Genomic DNA, 21,347 nt, shown 5'->3' with positions numbered 1-21,347 from the left:
TAAAGACTCTTTTTAGAAGAGGATATTGATACTTTTATTATCCCAGTCTAAATATGATAGAAAGACCAATGTTGGATATCAGAAGCAGACTAGTTTAGTTCATTCTGTTTTCATGCACATGTCCACTAAAAAGTTTTACCCTCCTCCCCTTAAAGTTTCTTACAAACAGAGTAGTGAAAGAGCCCAAATTTATCCCACAGTCATTATGTGGATTTTCAGAATTTTGAACATGTTATATATGTGTAATAATATATATCTACACATGCGTATATATTACATATACATAATCATTTTTACTTATTATTCTCTAGTCAGTTTATTTTCCATTCAAATTCAGTTTTTCTAAACTTAAACATTCTAGGAGCTTATCCCTTAGTCTTAGTTTACATGTAATAATACAGTTCATCTTCAAGATATGTGATATCATTACCCACAGGTTGAATGATTCTCATTGATTCAATCTTCTAATCAAAGATTAAGAGCTATAGTTCCTTTAAATAGATAAAAGTTAATTATTAAGGGAAAGGCTAATAAAGAATTTTTATGTTGGTTAAGGTAACGCAAACTGCTATAATAAATTAATCTCAATATCTCAGTGTCTTAACCCAATAGAAATTTATTTCTCACCCCTGTATCCATAAAATTAAGTAAAGTGGGGTGTCACTGCACCACCGAATCGTTCAGTGGCCCCAGATCTCCTGGGGCATCAGTATCCTGCTGCCAGATAGGGGAGGAGATGGAAAAGGCAGCCCTGCTTCTTAACTGTTTTTGCCCAGGAGTGTGCAATACACTTTACTGTGTTCTCCCAGGAATAATGTCACTTTGTGGAAACACGAGGACAGAGAACTAGGGTTGGGAGAAGTTCTTAGTCATCAGACCAAGACTTGCTATTATTTGAAGATCTTCTCCAGGATCAGAGCAATGGTATTCAAGAAAAGGCAGAAGAGCAGTGGTGCTCATAGGTTGGAACAATCTTTTTTGGCTTTTTCAGTTTTTTATTGTTTGTGCTTGTTTCATCTGTACTAGAAAAAGATAAAGTTGCTGAACAAGTTAGGATAACATTGCTACTATGGAGGATAAAATATCAATGTGACTGATGTGAAACCTGGAAGGAAGAGTTCTGAATTTTCTTTTGAAGTGTGATCAGTTTTATTGTTATATAATTCTACCTGTGAGAAAGCAAAATGCTTCCCAGTCAATGAGAGTGAGCTTTTTATTTTAATAAAAGGTAGTGGAGCCCTTTTAAAGTAGACTTATGATGAATACCAAATATGAAACAGATTAAAATGGGGATACTCTATTTGAAATAGGTATTGGAGTGACCAAGTGTCTCTCTTCCCTTATAACCACCTCTGAGAAACTTCCGCAAAACTTTGGAACACAGTTTGAATAATTTTAGTATGATAAGTCAATAGAAGTGTAGAAGAAAGGGAAATGTTTGCTATGATTATGATAAATGATGTCACCAACATTAAGCAATTCTTCAGCATTACTTTTTTCCATGTCAGTTTCCTATTGATTACTGCTAATTTGTGTATCACTTTTCAAGTAATTTAACAATTCAATTTATTTCAAGTGAAAAATTTTTAATCTTTTCCTTCCACACAAACCACTTTACTTATATATTATAAATTAGAGGTTATCAAAAGGTGTCTTAGGACCAGTAGGTGTACCATATTGAGGATCTTCTAAGTATAGTAAGGTGATTTCTTTAGCATTGATGTTCATAACTTGACAGTGTTTTAGTAATCTTGTTTCTGGCATTCTGACATGAATCAATCATTTAATTATTATGTTTAACAAAATCCTGACATCATCTCATTAGTGTTGCATCAAAAGCAGCACCACTCATCTTTCTAATTCTGATGAGTTATTTTCAGTGCTGAGTAGGCGCATTGGAGATATCTTTTGCTTAAGTGATCTGTAACCTGAAATTTTTAAAGTGAAACCTGCTAAAACTCTCAACTACTTCCTGCAGCATTCCAGTTAATGATTTCTCTTTTGATTTATTCTCTACATATATTCATCCTTGTGGTTTTTAGTTTATCAAGTAGAGAAGATAATACACACACTCTAATAATGGAATATCATATTATTGGATATGCTTTAATGTAATAAAGATACACCATGTATTAAAACAAAAATGTAGTAAAAGACCTATCCAAAATGAAATTCTTTTTATGTTATGATTCTTAATTTTATTTTCCTGAATTCTGTTCTCTCTGAAAAATATGGACAACATTTCACAAAACAAGAATTCAGTACCAGTAAAAACTGAAAAGGTGCTCATCCCCACTGGTAATTAGAGAAGTGTAACTTACTGCCACATTAAGATATTAGTCATACATAAGAAAATCACCAAATTTAAAACATTTGATGATGTTAAGTGTTGTTGAAGACATGGAGCCACAGGAACTGTCAAAGATTACCAGATACAGCCACTTTGGACAACAGTTTGGTACTATCTACTATAAATTTAAACATACATATACTATGTTACCCAGTAATTTTATTCCTAGAGCAGTGGTTCTCAAAGTATGATTCAGGAACCCCTGGGGATTTCCGGGGCGGGTCCATGAAATCAAACTCTTTTCATAATTAGAGGAAGATGTTATTTGCTTTTTTCCTTCTCATTCTCTCACAAGTGTACATTGCTGTTTTGGTGTCATATTAAAAAATGACATTTAGTTATAAAGGCTATTAAAATTTACTTTCTTTTCCAACTAATCTGTGACACTGGATTTTCTTCATATGCTGCAATCAAAATAGCATATTGTCCCAAAGAATAAAACCCTGGGACCAGATGGCTTCCCTGGGGAATTCTACCAAACTTTCAGAGAGGATTTAATCCCTGTCCTTCTCAAGCTATTCCAAAAAATTAGGGAAGATGGAACCCTTCCTAACACATTCTCCGAGGCTAACGTCACTCTGATACCAAAGCCTGACAAGGACAACACAAAAAAGGAAAACTAGAGGCCAGTATCACTGATGAACATAGATGCAAAAATCCTCAACAAAATTTTGGCAACCCGAATTCAGCAATACATCAAAAGGATCATACATCTTGATCTAGTGGGATTTATTCCAGGGACACAGGGATGGTTCAACATCTGCAAATCAATCAACATGATACACCACATCAACAAACTGAGGAATAAAAACCACATGATCATCTCAATAGATGCAGTCAAAGCATTTGACAAGATCCAACAGCCATTTATGATAAAAACTCTTACCAAAATGGTGACAGAAGGAAATTACCTCAACATAATAAAGGCCATATATGACAAACCCACAGCCAACATCATACTCAATGGGCAAAAAGTGAACACCCTCCCCATGAGAACAGGAACAAGACAAGGATGCCCACTGTCACCACTCTTATTCAACGTAGTACTGGAGGTTTTGACCAGAGCAATTAGGCAAGAGAAAGGAATCAAAGGAATGCAAATAGGGAGGGAAGAAGTGAAACTCTCGCTGTTTGCAGACGACATGATCTTATATGTAGAAAACTGCAAAGAGTCCATTGGAAAACTAGTAGAAATAATTAACAACTACAGTAAAGTTGCAGGGTACAAAATCAACTTACAAAAATCAGTTGCTTTTCTATAGTCTAATAATGACCTTACAGAAAGAGAACTCAAGAATACAGTTCCATTTGCAATCGCAACTAAAAGAATAAAGTACCCAGGAATAAATTTAACCAAGGAAGTGAAGGACTTATACAATGAAAATTATAAGACATTACTGAAAGAAATTGATAATGACATAAAGCAATGGAAAGAGATCCCATCACATGGATTGGAAGAATAAACGTAGTTAAAATGTCCATACTACCCAAAGCAATCTGCAGATTCAGTGCAATCCAAATCAGAATCCCAATGACATTCTTCATGGAAATAGAACAAAGAATCCTAAAATTCATATGGGGCAACCAAAGACCCTGAATTGCTAAGGCAGTCCTGAGAAAAAAGAACAAAGCTGGAAGTATCACAATCCCTGATTTCAAAATGTACTACAAAGCCATAGTGATCAAAATGGCATGGTAGTGGTACAGAAACAGGCACACAGATCAATGGAACAGAACTGAAAGCCCAGAAATAAAACCACACATCTGTGGACAGCTAACTTCGACAAAGGTGCCAGGAACATACGATGGAGAAAAGATAGTCTTTTCAATAAATGGTGTTGGGAAAACTGGACAACCACATGCAAAAGAATGAAGGTAGACCATTATCTCACGCCATACACAAAAATAAACTCAAAACGGATCAAAGACTTGAAGATAAGTCCTGAAAGCATAAAACTAGAAGATAATATAGGGAGTACACTCTTTGACATGGAACTTAAAGAATCTTTTTGAACACGATGTCTTCTCAGGCAAGGAAAACAAAAGAAAAAATAAACAATTGGGAGTTCATCAGACTAAAGAGCTTCTGCAAGGCAAAAGAAAGTAGGATCAAAACAAAGACAACTTAACAATTGAGAGAAAATATTTGCAAATCATATGTCTGACAAGGGGCTAATCTCCATAATATATAAGGAACTCACACAACAATAAAACAAAGAAGCAGCCCAATCAAAAAATGGGCAGAGGATATGAACAGACATTTTTGCAAAGAAGATATACAGATGGCCAATAAACACATGAAAAGATGTTCAGCATCACTAATCATCAGGGAAATGCAAATCAAAACTACACTAAGATACCACCTTACACCTGTTAAAAATGGCTATAATCACTAAGGCTGGAAATAAAAATGTTGGAGAGGATGTAGAGGAAAGGGAATGCTTATACACTGCTGGTGGGAATGCAGGCTGGTGCAGCCACTATGGAACCCAGTATGGAGATTCCTCAAAAATCTAAAACTAGAACTACCATCTGACCCAGTTATCCCACTACTGGGTATCTACCCAAAGAACTTGAAATCAATAATCCAAAGTAATATATGCACCCCTACATTCATTGCAGCACTATTCACAATACCCAAGACATGGAAATAATCCAAGTGCCCATCGACTGATGATTGGATAAAGAAGCTATGGTACACATATATACGTTGGAATACTACTCAGCCATAAAAAAGACAAATTCGTCGCATCTGCAACAACATGGAAGGACCTGGAGGGAATTACGCTGAGCAAAATAAGCCAGGCCAAGAAAGACAAACACCAGATGATTTCACTCATATGTGTAATATGAACAAACACATGGACAAAGAAAACACTTCAGTGGTTACCAGGGGAAGGGGGGTGGGGGTGGGCATGGGGGGTCAAGGGGAGCACTTATGTGGTGACAGACACAAAATAATGTACAACTGAAATCTCACATTGATGTAAACTATTATGAACTCAATAAAAAATAAAAATAAATAAGTAAAAAGCAGCATATTGTAACAATGTAGAAGCAGATAAGAAACTCCAGTTTTCTATTAAGCCAGACATTAAAGAGATTTGCAAAAATGTAAACAGTGCCATTCTTCCTACTAAATCTTTTTCATTTTAGAAGTCTTAGTTGTTTTTCAGACATATTTATTATTAATGTTATGATATAATCAGTTTATTTTTATTTTTAAATGAGTTAATATTTTAAATATTTATTAGTTTTAATTTCTATCATCGTAATATATAGAGACATATCTCACATAAACAAAAGCTCTTTGCAGCCCTTAGTAATTTTTAAGAGTGCAAGGAAGTCCTGGAAACTAAAAACTTCTAGAACCTCTGCACTAGAGGAATGCCTACATGGGTGCACCAGGAGACGTATATAGTAAGAATATTCATAGCAGCAGTATTCATAATGGCCTAAAATTGGAAACATTGTAAAAATTCAATGAGAATGGATAAATAAATAGGAGGATATCTTAAATCTGATAGAGGACCAAAAAATGATAAACTACAACTACTTGCAACAACATGTATAAGTCTTAAACATAAATATTCAAATGAAAGAAGTCAGATTCAAAGTAATACATATTGCATGATTTCATTTATATAGTGTTCACAACTTGGCATAATAAACAGTATTTAGGAATGCAGACTTAGGTAGTTAAAATGTACTGACTGTCTGATAAAGTCAAAATAACTGTTACCCTTAGAGGGAAGGTAAAAGATTATATTGGGAGAAGGTACTGGCAGTGTATTATTTCTTGACCTAGGTGATGATTACATATTTTTATTTATATTAATTTTTATTTATATTAATCAAGTTTTTAATATATGTTTATGTTTTATGCACATTTCTATATGAGTGTTATATTTCACATTAAAAATGTTTTGTAACAAATAATCAGTTATAAAATTTCGATAAATTTTTCAGGTATAAAATTTGCATAAAAATAATTTCTTCAACCTCCTTTTAAAAATGTAACTAAGCAGAGTATTCCTGATAGTACAGTTTTGTTCAAAGCATAGTGTTATTTGGGTCCGTATTTATCAAGATACGTTCTATCTTTAATCTCTCGATTGATCTGTTGATTTGTCTTTTTTTTAACTATTTGTTTTATACATTCTCATCTACAAAAATTTGGACTTGAAACCTTATTATAAGATAAAAATTATGATAAATATTGTTCTCTTAATACTGTGCAAACATAAATTATGTCTCATTTGTTTGAATTTTTTTATTTGATACAGATAGTCGTACAGGCACTGCAGTGTTCCCATTACTCGATTCTTTGGCAGTTGGTGAAAATTACTGATGGTTCTCCTTCCAAAGTAAGTAAGAGTTTCTGTAGGCAGAAGAGTTATTACTAAAATAAAATAACCTTGCTTAACTCATTATTTAACAATTTATTGTTATCAGTTAGAATAAATTATAATTTTTAATAAAAGATATGATAATTATTGTTATCAGTTCCTGCTTTGTCCTATGAGTAAGTATATTTTACCTCTTTGGAAGATAACCAGTCTTTAAGCCATAGACACATAATCGTATATATACAAAGTTAAAATTCTTATAAGAAATAGCTGTAGTAGAAACCACAAGACCTCTGATGGGTGACATGCTATAAAAAAAAGGATAATATTGAAAGATAATAGATGTAGCTCTCGGTTCTGGCATTATGATGTCTTGGGGCCCAAAGTAAACAACACTCTTGTTAAAAACAACTTAAATTGTTTTTTAAAAAATTTTTAATCTATCCATGACCGTGCAAAACCAAGAAGAAAATATAAACCAGAGATAAAGTGAAACTAGGATTCAAAAGAGTCAAGCAGAGCACTGAAGCCTACTTAACCTTGAAGATCGTTTCTAATCTAGACAAATCCCAAGACTCTTCCAAGGTAGAATGTCTAATAGGTAGCACATCTCCCCAGTAAAGCTGGGATTGTAGAGAGCTACTCCCAGCACAAGGGTAAATTAGGAATAAATCCACACCAGCTCTGTTCATGGGAGAATATAAGGAAAACAGGCTGTCTTAAAATTTGTCACTGATTAAAGGGGAGAAAATAGGTCTCCCATGAAAGTTTATAACCATGAGCTGGCTGTCAGATAGGTTTCCAGCCTAAGTTCATGCTACTTCAAGGTCCATTAAAAAAAAAAAATTGAGATTTTGATTTAAATGTTCTGTAGTGATGGTATCTCCAAGCACCTAATAGAATCAAATATAAATTCCTTCTGAACGAATTTGCCTCAAAGAATTTTCCACAAGTAAAATTTTAGGAAAAATGAGATTATAGTAAAAAAAAAAACACTCAACTGAAAAGGACACCAGAAACCATGAATAAACCATGAAGAGAATCAGACTGAAAACATAGTTTATAAACTGAAATTATCTGACACAAATATAAAATAAATATTTCAACTGTTTCATGAAATGAGAGACTTGAACATATGATTAAAGAGCAAACACTTGATAAAGAACCAAATAAATTGGATTGTAATTAGTCTTTGGGTGGTGAACATGATGTAATCTACACAAAAATCAAAATATAATTATATATACCTGGAATTTATATAATGTTATGAACCAATGTTATTGCAATAAGAAAGGAAAAAAAGAACCAAGTAAAAATATGAGGGGCCAGCCCAGTGACGTAGTGGTTAGGTTTGTGCGCTCTGCTTTGTCAGCCTGGGGTATGCGGGTTTGGATCCTGGGGACAGACCTAGCAGCACTCATAAAGCCATGCTGTGGCGGCATCCCACATAAAATAGAGGAAAATTGGCACAGATATTAGCTCAGCAACAACCTTCCTCAAGTAAAAAAGGAAAGAAAGAAAATTATGATGTTTACATATCCTCATCTTAACAAAACAGAAGGTGTTTACCAGTGAAGAAGGTTAATAATACGTTTCCACATAGAACCAACAGCTTGATATGGAGCATTCTTTTCTCAAGAGAGAGGATTTTTTTCTTTTTGTCCTTTTGATTAGTAATTTGAGGATTTCTCTGCCATTGGAAAGTAATTGGGGTTTTTGATTGTTTTTAATTAGAAAGATGGTAGTGTATTGGTTAGCCACCGGTTTTTTTTTATTTTATTGACAATTTCAGTCTTGAAAAGCAAAAATCAAAGTTAACCTTCTTTTATTAGTAACAAAAGCTACTTTAAAACAGCATTATGTTGTCATATTTTTCGAAATATTTTTAATATGGTAAAATTAAAGGAGATTGAATATATGTAAGTTAAAATTTGATAGCAAGAGTTTATATGTTACACACAATTACTTTTATTCTGATTTTTTTCAAACGGTTGATTTTTGTTTTCCATTTTTTTCAACTGTGATAATTTTGGTTAACTGAATTATTTGTATTTTGGCTGAATGTTGATAATTGCATTTTAGCAAATTTGGAATATATATCTGCCTAAATATTTAGAATAATTAATGGTTAATTTCCCCATCACGTTTAATTTAAATTTTGTTCTTATGCAACCATATTCTGTAATTGGAGTGAGAATCTCTCTTCTTGAACCCACTTCTTTGAACATTTTTTATTTTTTTCATTCTATTTTAATTCTCTTACAGCAGATTTTGAGATTCTTGGCCTTTCTGTTTAATTTTGATCTGCCATATTCTCCAAATAAAAGATAACTTCATTTTTGTCATTAATCATAATACAGACTTTGTAATGGTCATTGCCACAGTGGCAGTGCAGATTTTGTGGCCAGCACTGATTTTTCTTTATGCCAGAAAGAACACTGCAGAATCTTAGGTGCTTTATTATTGTTGATTTCTATTTATAGTTTTTTGTGCATTTATATCATATGTGAAATTCTCCTTATTTAGCTTTCTCTTATCTTTTCTCACATTGAAGGTGTTGGTAATTTTCTTATCCAAAGTACATTCAGTAATCATTGTATATCATTTATGTCTATAGTTTAAAAGTGGTCCTCTGAGTGATAATTTTTAAAAAGCATGAATCTTCAAGACGTGCACACTTTAAAACTTAATCTTTCATTTCTAATAATAATAATTACTCCTTTTAAAACAATTACTTTAATGACTCATATATAATAATTACCAGATCAAGAATTGCCAAACTTTCTAATCTCCTATATGATGTAGTATATTTTTGAAAATTTAAGAGCCACATACATAAACTTTATATACACATGATCTATGTTAAGATCCCACTTGATAAGATAATCAACTTTCTAACTATAGTTCCAGCCACATCAATGATTAACTTGTATAAATAACCTTGAGGTAAGTCACTAAAATAATTTTAAAGCAGATGATTTATGTTAAAGCATTTTATCAGTTGTAAAGTACTTTCCAGATAGTAACAACAGTTAAAAAATCACTTATCCGCAACTCAGGTTACTTATTTATAAAATTGAAAATTGGGTTGGGCCAATCTTTTCCAGCTCTAAAATTCTGCAATCTCTGGTAAGGTTAATAACTGCTGTACCGAAAATGTCTGGATAGATATACAGGAATCTTAACAGTGGTTACCTCTGGGAAACAGAGATTCTTTGGGGCAGGCATAGGAAGGAGAGAAATTTACCTTTCTCTTTACACTTTCTAATACTGTTTGAGGGATTGTTTTTGTTGTTAATGATATTTAATAGTGATAAGAATTTTATCACAAAAATTAATTTTTAAAAACTACTAGTGCAAAAGCATCTTGATTCCTCATTCTAATCTTAGGTTTGGGGTTATATATAACTCACAGAGTTGTTGAGCTTGAATGAATACTAAAAAAATGCTTAGTGTGTTCTATATCTTACTTGCTGTAGCAGTATTATTCTGATGTTTATAAATGTATATTAGAGCTATAAGGGAATTTGGAAATGATTTGATGAAAACTGTTCATTTTAGGTAAGGCCTAGAAAGGGACGTTGTTGTTGTTGTTATTAGTACCTTGTTGATTTCTCTTACATCTTATAAATCACTTGAATATAAATGCTCTAATTTAATTGTCTTCTAATAATCCTATAAAGTGGATATTGTCATAATCCGGTTTTACAGATAAGGAACCTGATACAAAAATTGGGACTTGCCTACGATCACAGACTTAAAGCACAAGTCTTTTGAATCCCAATCTCGTGGTCTCTCTTTTGCCACTCTTTAAATTCTTGTATTATTAAGCTTTTTTTTTGGTGAGGAAGATTGGCCCTGAGCTAACATCTACTTCCAATCTTCCTCTTTTTGCTTGAGGAAGATTGGCCCTGAGCTAACATATGTGACAGTCTTCCTCTATTTTGTATGTGGGATACCACCACAGTGTGGCTTGATGAGCGTTGTGTGGGTATGTGCCTGGGATCTGAATCTATGAACCCCTGGGCACCGAAGCAAGTGTGGAAACTTAACCAGTATGCCACGGGGCTGGCCCCTTATTAAGCTTTTAATACAACTGTTTCTAGAGAGTTTTGTGGGTATTTGAGGTTTTTTTAAATGAATTTTCTAAGGGCACATTGGTTGATTTTTCACTGAACACAAACCAGCAGTGTCTGTTAATCAGTTGGATAGTGAAAAGGTATGTCACATAGCCAGTTTTCTTTCATTGTTCTGTATCCCACAAACTATTTAAATGAGAAGTTACTGTGATTTTAACTGGTTCAGTTTGTAATGCCAATGGGTTACAGTTCAAGTATGGGAAAGACTTTGGTAGTGATGCACCAAAAACTCTCTATCCATTTTTTTTCCTTTTAATTTGTTTCCTGAAATTTAAATGTAATTCAGTAGACCCTTGAGGTCTATATGTTTAACTCTTGTAATGTTGATCATTTAGAGACAATTGGAAAGTCTTATTACATGAGTTACTTTTGGGTTTTTGTTGAATAATTACGATGTTAATGTGGAATGAGCCATTTAGCTAGTGAGGGAGCTAGCCAGCTGACCACTGTTTGTTTTTCTCTACTCGTTACATTTATAAAAACTCGTTTAAATCTCCGAAGAGGACACTTAGATTTTTAATTAATAAATTATACTTACTAGTTTTTGGTGTAAAATGTAAGGTAGAATGGTTTTATGGTTTTCATAAACTTGGGCTCTCTTACTTGAGTGTGTGTTCATTGTAAAAAAAATAAAATTTCCAAATTTTAGTAGATAACCACTGTTAATATTTTAGTGTATTTTCTTGTAGAAGTTTTTCTTACGTATTTTTCGGTCTTATTGAGATCATAATGTATTTACAAGTTTTTGTCTCTTCAATTAACATAACATTTTCTTCAGTTATTAAAAATGTTTATAGATAATATTTTTAATGTAGTCCATCATGTAGCTAAACCATAATTTATTTTGCCACTCTCCTTTCTTAGATATTTAGGTCGTTCAAACATTTTACTAATAAAATTAATGCTGTGATGGGCATTCTGGTGCTAAAGCTTATTTGTGATTTACAGTGTTTCATCTGTATTGTATTCTTAGAAATGGAATTTCTGGGTCAAAGATTGTACATACTTTCAAAACTTGATGCATATTGCCAAATGGCTTTTTAGAGAATACTTTCTAAAATTTATTTTTCTTTATTGTCGTGAACACTGTCATTCAGGAGATTATGAATGGTAGTTATATTTCAACTTTAAATTCAAGTTAAAATTTAACTCAATGGTGAACACTATTTTATAAAATGAAGTATATGAGAAGACTATCTCAAGAACAGGATTAGATCTTTATTTGAAATGGAAGTGCACTGGGTTTCACCAATGGGTATTTCCTCTGTTCCCCTAATTTCCAGAGTTGAAGCTCTTTGGCAGTCTCACAGGTCATGCTCAGTATAACTTTGCTCCGGTGCCCCCTAGTGCTGGTCCTGTAGAAGCAGCCTTCAGTTTCTCTTCTCTGTAGCAGAAAACATCCTTCTTCCTTCAGCTCCTTCTGGACATATACAAAGACATTTAAAGAGCCAGGTAAATAAGAGTTAGGGCTAAAATAATGCCCCTATTGCCTTTTTTGGCTTTGGGGATCTTGAATTTATCCTCAATTTTTTTTCTCCTGGGAGGAGCTGTCCTATTCTCTGTAGTCTTAAATTTGTAGTGCTCTCTGCCTTACCCTGCATGTTCCTAGTCTAGACAGCACTAGGGAGGGTGTGGGGCAAACATCCCTGCCTTCTGGACCCTGGCCCTATTCCTAATCCTTTAAATTAAAGTCAGCATTCCTCAGGTAGCTACAAGTCAAATTATTATTGAGATGTTTAGATGTAAAATTTGTTCCTCCAGTACCCTCTTGACTGAAGGTTCTCCTCTGCAAATTCCAACCTGTTTACCTCCAAACAGACTGCAGAAGGGAGGAGTTAGGGTGTAGGTGGGACTGGTGTTGGCCAAGCCCCGTGAGGAGATACCTTTAACCTTGCTATTCTTCGTACAAACATACATTCCTAGAAATAGGCTCAAATGTATAAAAATCTACAGACTGCTTACTGTACCTCTTCCTTTCCTCTTCTCTTCCAAGCCTTTTAGAATAGTGATGAATAAGGAGAGAGCTTAGTCAGCTCCTTGCCCCAAATTCCTGTAATAACAAAATACAGGTAGCACCTCTCCATCTGCAAAGTTAATTGGTCTGAGGAGGAAGGGAGTGAAACCGAGAGTGGGAAATAATAGCTCTCCCTCTAGGAACAAATTTTTAATAGTTTATAACCATTTTACTTCATTCTTTTCTTCTAGAATGTTTTCCCCCAACCTTTTATTTCTTGAGAATTCTATCCTCAATAACTAGTTAGTTTTAAGCCATTCCTTTTGATTGTTTCTTGACTTCAGAGTCATTCTTTGACAGTTGTATTCCTGTTAATATTATGTCCTATCTCAATGCCTGAATGGTGGGTCTGGGATAGTTAAGGGAGAAAGATCCAGGTCTTGTTTTATATCCCTTTCTTGTTCAGCTCTTAGAATATTCTTTTTTTAAAAAAACATCTGGAATACAGAAGTAGATGGCTGTTTATACCAAATTCTGAACTTCTCCAAAATTTTATCCAACTCCAGCATTCTTAAATCCTTTGGAGAGCCAGCCCTGATGGCCTAGTGGTTAAAGTTTGGTGTGCTCCACTTCTGTGGCTAGGGTTCAGTTCCCGGGTGAGGAGCCACACCACTTGTCTGTCAGTAGCCATGTTGTGGCAGCAGCTCAAATAAAACTAGTAGGACTTACAACTAGAATGTACAACTACGTACTGGGGCTTTGGGAAGGGAAAAAAAAAATCCTTTGGAAACCAGAAGTAAATATGTTCAACTTAGAAAAGAACTTGAGTTATCATTCCACCATTCCGTTAAGAAGGCCATGCAGTGTTTGCAACCCTATTCCTGGGCCTCCAGTTTTGGAGCTTGATTTCTGGTAGGGAATACCTTCCTACTATTCGAAGGACAGCAAAGGCTTCCTCAGCTTCACTAGCCTGTCCAGTTGAATGCTGTTTTTACTTACACAGGGACAGTGGTCTTTAAAGCACCTAATTTAAAAATACTCCAACTCCTTAAGTTATTTAGTACCTCAATACCTAAGTAATGAGCCAGAACTGAGAAGATTTATTCTAAATAACGATTATTATAATGTAAAAATATGTTTTAACTGAGTTTATCAGAGGCCTAAATAATAAGATTATTTAAACAAACAAAACACTTCTCACTTTCTAGTACAGAGATTGAAGATTTTCTCCACCAAAATTAATGATAAAAGATGTTTCCTTTCATGTCATTTATTTGAGTAGAAAGGAAATAGGTATCTTATCCTTCTTAATATCCCCTGAGTGATATAGGAATGCGTTTTTCCTTCCTACAGTAGGTTTTTTATTTGAAAAATGTTTTTTTCAGTGGCCATTCTATAATTGCTAGGTGTTTGTTAGGTGACTTCTTGTTGCTGACCCAATTTGTATAAATAAGAAGCTCCAGTTTATAAATGGGGTATATTTCCATCATTTTTTGTGTTGGAACATGGGCTTTGGAGTTAAATCCAAGTTCAGATTTTAGGTCCATTTCTCACCACCTGTGACAAAGATAAGCAAACTTCAGTTTCCTAATGTGTGATATTCACTGCTGGATACGGTTGTTGGGAAGATTAAATTGAAAGAAGTGTTTCAGGGGCTGGCCCAGTGGTGCAGCGGTTAAGTTCACACATTCGCTTCTCGGCAGCCCGAGGTTCGCCGGTTCGGATCCCAGGTGTGGACATGGCACCACTTGGCAAAAGCCAATATGGTAGGTGTCCCACATATAAAGCAGAGGAAGATGGGCATGGATGTTAGCTCAGGGCCAGTCTTCCCCAGCAAAAAGGGGAGGATTGGCAGTAGTTAGCTCAGGGCGAATCTTCCTCAAAAAAATAAAATAAAATAAAGAAAGAAGTGTTGCAGTAAACAATAACTGTTTTGATGGCATTAAATTGCAGTCCTGTTCTGTGCTTTCCTAATCTTCTGCCCTGCCAAAAGCAAGAATTGATACTAAATGAACTGTTATTTAAGGCTATGGGAGTTTGTAAACATGCTCAGTACCTAGTGTAGGTTTCGGATACAGCCTGGTAGATTTTGTCCTCCATCTATATTTTGGAATAATTGGGGAATTCACATCTCTCACCTTGGTCCTAATAGTCACTCTTTTTCCCCTGTCCCTCTGACTCCTCCTCCTTTAGCTTCCTTCATCTTTGTACACTACAGGAAAGAGAAATCAGAAGATGTTTTGGAACTACAGTAGGCAGCGTAAGGGTGCCTGGATCATAAGAGAATTAGCCTTTGAGGCAATGGCAGGAGTCAGCAGGTGGGGATTCAAATCGCCATGAACAGCAACAACACTGAAAATTAGGTATTACATCTGGGGTTTAAATATCCAATAGTTATTTTATTATGTATTCACAGAAGTAGCATACTCCCTCCCTAACCCCCAAAGGAGAAGCTGGGAGCAGATATTCATACAAGAAAGCAATTTCAGAGGTGTGACATAGGGTTTATTTACCCCACCACAATGATGAGGCTTTTTGTCTCTGGCTCACTGATATGTCCCAAGTGAATATATTTAGTACCATCTGTTTATTCCATATTTTAGGATGGATATTGACTTAGTTGAGCTGAAAAATAATTTAATAAGCTTCATTATGTGTTAGTAACTGTTGTAAGTACAGGTGACCATAACATAATTTATGCCTCCAGAGAACTTTATAGCCCAGTACAGGCTGGTCAAACTATAGCCCATGGGCCAAATATGGCCTGACACCTGTTTTTATAAATAAAGTTTTAATAGAACACAGCCATGCTCATTCATTTGTGTACTGTCTAGGGCTGCTTTCATGCTACAATTGTAGAGTTAAGTAGTTGGGACAGGCTATATGACCCACAAAGCCTAAAAGATTTACTGTCCTACCCTTCACGAAAAATGTTTGCCAATTCCTACCTGCTCTGGTAGGGTAACCCCTTGGTTTTGTTTACTAGACTTTGTCAATAACCCTATTTGCCTATTGTGGGTAGTTAGTTTAGTTTTGTGCCTCTTTTTATCATGAAAATTGACCACTGAATTAACAGACTTTATTTTCATATTCTGAGATCTTTGACCTGGTTTAGGTCCTTGGTAGAAAAAATTAAAGCCAAGATACTATAATTTATATTTCAGTATAATCTTATCATCTAACCCCCAGAAATTCCTTTCTATAGCTACTTTAGGAAAAAGTACCCTTGTTGCCAAGCTCCTTTCTGAAAATAAGAGAAAATGTTGGTTTCATGTAGGAAAAAACATTTGAAACGAAGTACCGTATACTTAATCCATATGTAGTTTATGTGGACTAAGAGAGAGGAGTAGAATTACTCTTCCATTCACTCTTATCTTCAGTTCTCACCCCTGTAATTCAAGTACTCTGGCCAGAAAGGTAATTTATTTAAGTAAAATTCCGTTATGTTCAAAGTGGGAGGTACTCCCTGAATATTCTGGTTTCTTAAAATTGCAGTCTGATAATCAGCATATCTTGTTCTTGGATTGTTCTTTTTCAACATCTGTTGGATTGACTGGCTTTTCTGTTTGTGTATAAATATATTTGAGTAATTTGAGTTTCAAATTTCTTACCTCTTTAATGCTCCCTGTTTGTTCAACATGTTAATTTTCTTGTATACGAAAAGTCATTGTAGCAAAATGGTTAAGAACACAGACTCTGCAGGCAAACTGCTTTGGTTAATTCACTCCTCCACTTACTAGCTGCGTGTCTTTGGGCCTACATTTAACACCTCTGTGCCTGTTTCTTCATATGTAAAATAGAAGTGATGATAATATCAATACCCATCGCAGTTGTGAGAACTGGTTGACTTAATATGTCAAAAGCTTAGATTAGTCCCTGGTACAGAGTAAGCGCCAGTAAATGTTAATTTTATTATTGAATTCTAGACCCCCAAACAATGAAATACTGCATATAAAATGCTCCTATTCGAGGTAAGTTAAGCATATTGAATTTTTTTCATAATGACTTACAGATATTATAGCAGGAGAGATGAGAAGGAATTCTCTTCCAGAATATAAGGAATGTAATAAGTTTTCTCAAATTTGAAAACAGTCAATGATTTCTATTTTAAGGAGTTTGAAGTAAATGTACTAATTTTTGCTATTTAGACTAAGCTCTTATTATTTGCCCTATTCAGAATCCTTTCATATTTCTTTTTCTTTTCTTATTTTTCTTTTCCTTTTGAATATCATCTATTCTTGTTTTTCAGAGGGCAGTAAAGAACAAAGTCCATTTATGAAACTTATTTGTTATCCCAGTACTGGAGTTTTGAACTGGCAAATCCTGAACCTCTTTTAAAACTTTGATTTAATGTCCTGAAAATTTCTGAAGATACTTACTACCACATGTCCTAGTAATGGTTGCCTGCCTTAACTTGAGTAAAATCACAGTCATGGGAATCATAATTTCAACTATTTAAATCAAATGAAATGTAAGATGCCAGCATAATGAAGTGGAAAATTGTGGAATGAATAAAAGCAGTGTGTTCTGAAGTCCACAAGAACCTAAATTTTATTCCCACCTGTTCAAAAGGATTTACCATATGAGATTAACTAACTCTATTAAATACACAGTATCTGTGCCCATTTTCCTAAACCTGTTGGTATTTATATTTCTCTCAATGGAATCTAACTGATTACAATTAAATTAACTTTCTTGAGCACTCAGTATTTAGGTTGCATCCAAGTCTAGGCCAGGGCCAGCCCCGGTGGCCTAGTGGTTAAGTTCAGTGCATTCCACCTCAGCAGCCTGGGTTCAGTTCCCAGGCGTGGACCTACACCACTCATCTATCAGTGGCCATGCTATGGTGGCAGCTCACATACAAAAAGAGGAAGATTGATAGCGGATGTTAGCTCAGGATGAATCTTCTTGAGCAAAAAGAGAAAAAATTCTAGGCCGAACTACTGCTAAAGAAGGCCTTTAGCTTCTGTTTCCTTGGTTGTTTCCAATTTCCAGTTTCTTCTTAAAATACTGCTACTGATTAGTCATCAGTAGATTGCTTACTTAGTCATCTTGTTAAATTTATAACTCTTCAGGTAACTTCGCAAGTAGTCACTTTACATAAGATACATTTGCTTTATAATTGACCGTTAAAGGAATCTTTTTGCCTCCAACTCCAAAAATATCTGATTCCCTAGACTGCTTCTTTGCACACTAATCAAGAAGTTTAAGGGAATAAAGGAACATTAATACCTCCTAGCATCATTATTTTTTAACTCTGTTTATTGTTTGATAAAATAAACGTTACGCTTTTGCTGCTAGGATTGTGGTATCATCTGTATTATGTATACTTGCGTTCATTCGGTAAATATTTATTAAACACCTGCCATGTGCCAAGCACTATTCTAGGTACTATCAATGGAACAGTGAACATTCATCCTTGAAATATTATGAGGTTTACCAGTTAACACCTCTCTGTTCTCATTTGAGTGCTTAGGGGTTAATTCAGTAGAATATCACAGAATGCCATAGAACCTCAGAGAACACATAGTTCAACCCTCTTGTTTATAGATTTTAAAAATCTGTAATCCTGAAATAGATAATTTCTCTAGGGTCACATGGTTAGGTAGTAGCACGGCTTTCTTTTTGTTTTTCTTTCCGTTAGTCATTCAGCAAACATTCTCAAATCTTTTCTATTAAAAAGGTCAACAAAGACAAGAAAAACTTCCTTCAATCCCAAAAGCCCTCTCTAGTAGCCATCCTGTCTTTCTCTGGCTCTTTACAGTCAAACTTTTTGAAAGAGTTTTCTTCCTTATCTTCCTTTCAATCCAACTTGACTAACTTCAACCCTTGTAATTCCATTGAAAGTGTTCTACCCAGGGTCACTCACAACTTCATTGCTTTGTCCTTGGGATACTTTGTAATCCTTAGCTTGTCTTTTCTCTCTGGTATCTGTCATTGTTAAATTACTCCATTTTTTGAGGTGTTTTCTGTCCTGTCTTCTGGGATACCATATTCTTCTGGTTTTATTCCTACTTTACAGACCCTTTCTTAGATTTCTTTATAAGCTCTTCTTTTTCATCCATCTTCTAAACTTTCATATTTCCCAGGATACTTTTGTCAGCCTTTTCTACATATTCTCCGTGGACAATCTCATCTACTTCTATTGCTTCTGTTGCCATCTAAATTCTGAGGACCCCCAAATCTCTATTCTTGCTCAGATTTTTCCCCTGGGCTTTAAACTCATATGTTCAGCTGCCTACTAGACATCTCCAATAGGGTATCTTTCAGTGATCTCAGACCATCACCTCTAAGATTGAACTATTACCATAGCATTTATTTCTGGGTTCACTATGTCAGTGACTTATACTATCATCTGTCTAGTATACAACCACCTAGAAGTTTAGGCGTAATCATCAACAGCCCCTGTTCTGATTAGTTCCTAAATTCTATCATTTCTGCTGTTTTAATTTCTCCTCAATCTATTTTCATCTTTACTGCCAACATTTTATTTTCAGGCCCTCATTATAGCTTATTCCTATGGCCTCTGTGAATACATAAGGAAATATAGAATAATGATTAAGAGCATGGACTTTAGAGTCAGATAACCCTAGGTTTCAATTCTTACTCTATCACTTAGAATGTATGGTGCTCTGAACTTCGGTTTCCTCATTTGTAGAACAGGAATGTTACCACTTAATAGGGTGATTGTGAAATTTAAATTTATGGCCCTTAAAACACAATGTTTGGTACATAATAAGCCTTCAACAGAAGACTGTTGCTACTATTAAGTAGCCTCCTTATTCCATATCATTCTCCATTTCTGCTTAGAATATGACTCTTTAACACAATTTTAGCACTCTCATGATAAAAATTCTTCTTCAGTAGTTCTTTATTACAGTCAGGATAATCTCCAAATAATTTTAACATGGCATTTTAAATGGTCTTTCATTTAAATGGAAATGGTTTCTGTTTTCCTCTTCAGCTTTTGCCACTCCTCCCTGTTTATGTCCCAACTACAGTAAATTAACAGTCTCTGAAAAGCACCTCTAGGCTTTTGAACATTCTGTGCCCTTTGGAACACCTTTTCCTACAGCTCGATAATTTTTAGTTGTCGTTGAGAACTCAGCTTACATGTTATATTCTTTGGGAACCCTTCTGTGACTACCTTTTTTTTTTTTTATTTTTTTTTATTTTTTAAAGATTTTATTTTTTTCCTTTTTCTCCCCAAAGCCCCCCGGTACATAGTTGTATATTCTTCGTTGTGGGTCCTTCTAGTTGTGGCATGTGGGACGCTGCCTCAGCGTGGTTTGATGAGCAGTGCCATGTCCGCGCCCAGGATTCGAACCAACGAAACACTGGGCCGCCTGCAGCGGAGCGCGCGAACTTAACCACTCGGCCACGGGGCCAGCCCCGTTTCTGTGACTACTTTTGACTCTGGGTTAGGCTTTCCAACATAGCACTCCTTACATTCTGTTGTATTTGCCTGTTCCCTTATCTGTTTTCCCTAATGCATTGTGAATCTTTGAAATTAGGGGTTAAGGAATGTTGAAGTTTGGCTATTGGATGTTCATCTGCAAGAACATCAAAGGTTCTCAAGGCAGTGTGCTTTTTACTACCCTACAGAAGATGAGCTTGTTCCTTCTTCTTAATACTGTACTCAGGTTAGCAAAAGGAAACATGCATATAATTTTTTAAGTATCGTTGGGATATGAAGATTACCAAAAAGAATAAGTAGTGTCGTCTGTACAAGAGTAGCTAAAAGAATTTATTTTTTAAAGTGATTCCTGCAACAACCTTTGCTCATTTAGTTACTCTTTATTACTATTTTAAATATTGATTTAATACTGAATTATCTGCATACATCTTGCTCATTAGTCAGTGAGACTATGTATTCTGATATCAGACAGTCCTGGTTTCAAACCTTTGTTAATAATGACTACTACTTCTAATCAGTATAAATATTAAGTTGTATAACAGTAAGCCCTCAAACCAGTGCCTTGACACATTATATGTGCCTGAAAATTTAAATTTCCTTTTATACTTTTCAAATGTTTGATATCAAATGTTATATGGCCATCTATTTAATCCTAGTCAATCTTAACCTAACTAATCTTAAATTAAAGCCCATTCTCCTGGGAAGGTCCATCCAGCTCAGCTATCTCTGCTTACAGTTAGAGTTTATACAAAAAAATTTGAACACTTAAATTACCCTTAACTGATCTAACTCCATGCTAGGATGTTAACTCTTTGAGGGCATTGACAATGTCTTAAAGTTATCTTTCTTCCCTTGACAATTTGCAGAATGCTTAGAATGTGGGAGAAATTCAGTACACATTTATTGCTTAATTGATTTTTTCCAATGCACCGCTGTGCTCCCTCACCTTACTACCAGCCAGCGTGTGTTGTAGGAATGACTAATACTTTTAATATCAGCTTAGGTAAACCATATTTATAAAGGAAAATATGTTAGAGGACATCATACTGTGAGTATTCCATAGCTAAATAGAACTGAATGGGATTATCAGTTTTGCTGTCCCCCCACCCCCCCTTCCATTAGGATAACTAGGAAATAC

The 21,347-nt window shown here is 34.8% G+C and overlaps 1 protein-coding gene across 6 annotated transcripts in view; it reads left to right on the top strand.

Annotated features, from left to right (window-relative positions):
- STAG1 (STAG1 cohesin complex component) overlaps window positions 1-21,347 on the top strand; it is a 363,800-nt gene that overhangs the window by 302,444 nt on the left and 40,009 nt on the right. For 4 of the 6 annotated variants that reach the window (XM_070576137.1, XM_070576141.1, XM_070576139.1 and 1 more), the window contains one exon: window positions 6,637-6,717. The exons of the other annotated variants lie outside the window; for them this stretch is intronic. In XM_070576137.1, coding sequence (XP_070432238.1) covers window positions 6,637-6,717 — 81 coding nt within the window. The remainder of the gene's footprint in view (window positions 1-6,636; window positions 6,718-21,347) is intronic. 6 annotated transcript variants of the gene reach the window in all.

This window comes from Equus przewalskii, chromosome 15 (genome assembly GCF_037783145.1).
Source record: "Equus przewalskii isolate Varuska chromosome 15, EquPr2, whole genome shotgun sequence".
NCBI lineage: Eukaryota > Metazoa > Chordata > Mammalia > Perissodactyla > Equidae > Equus > Equus przewalskii.
Note: the sequence above shows the minus strand (reverse complement) of the source record. Positions and strands in the feature narration are given on the sequence as shown.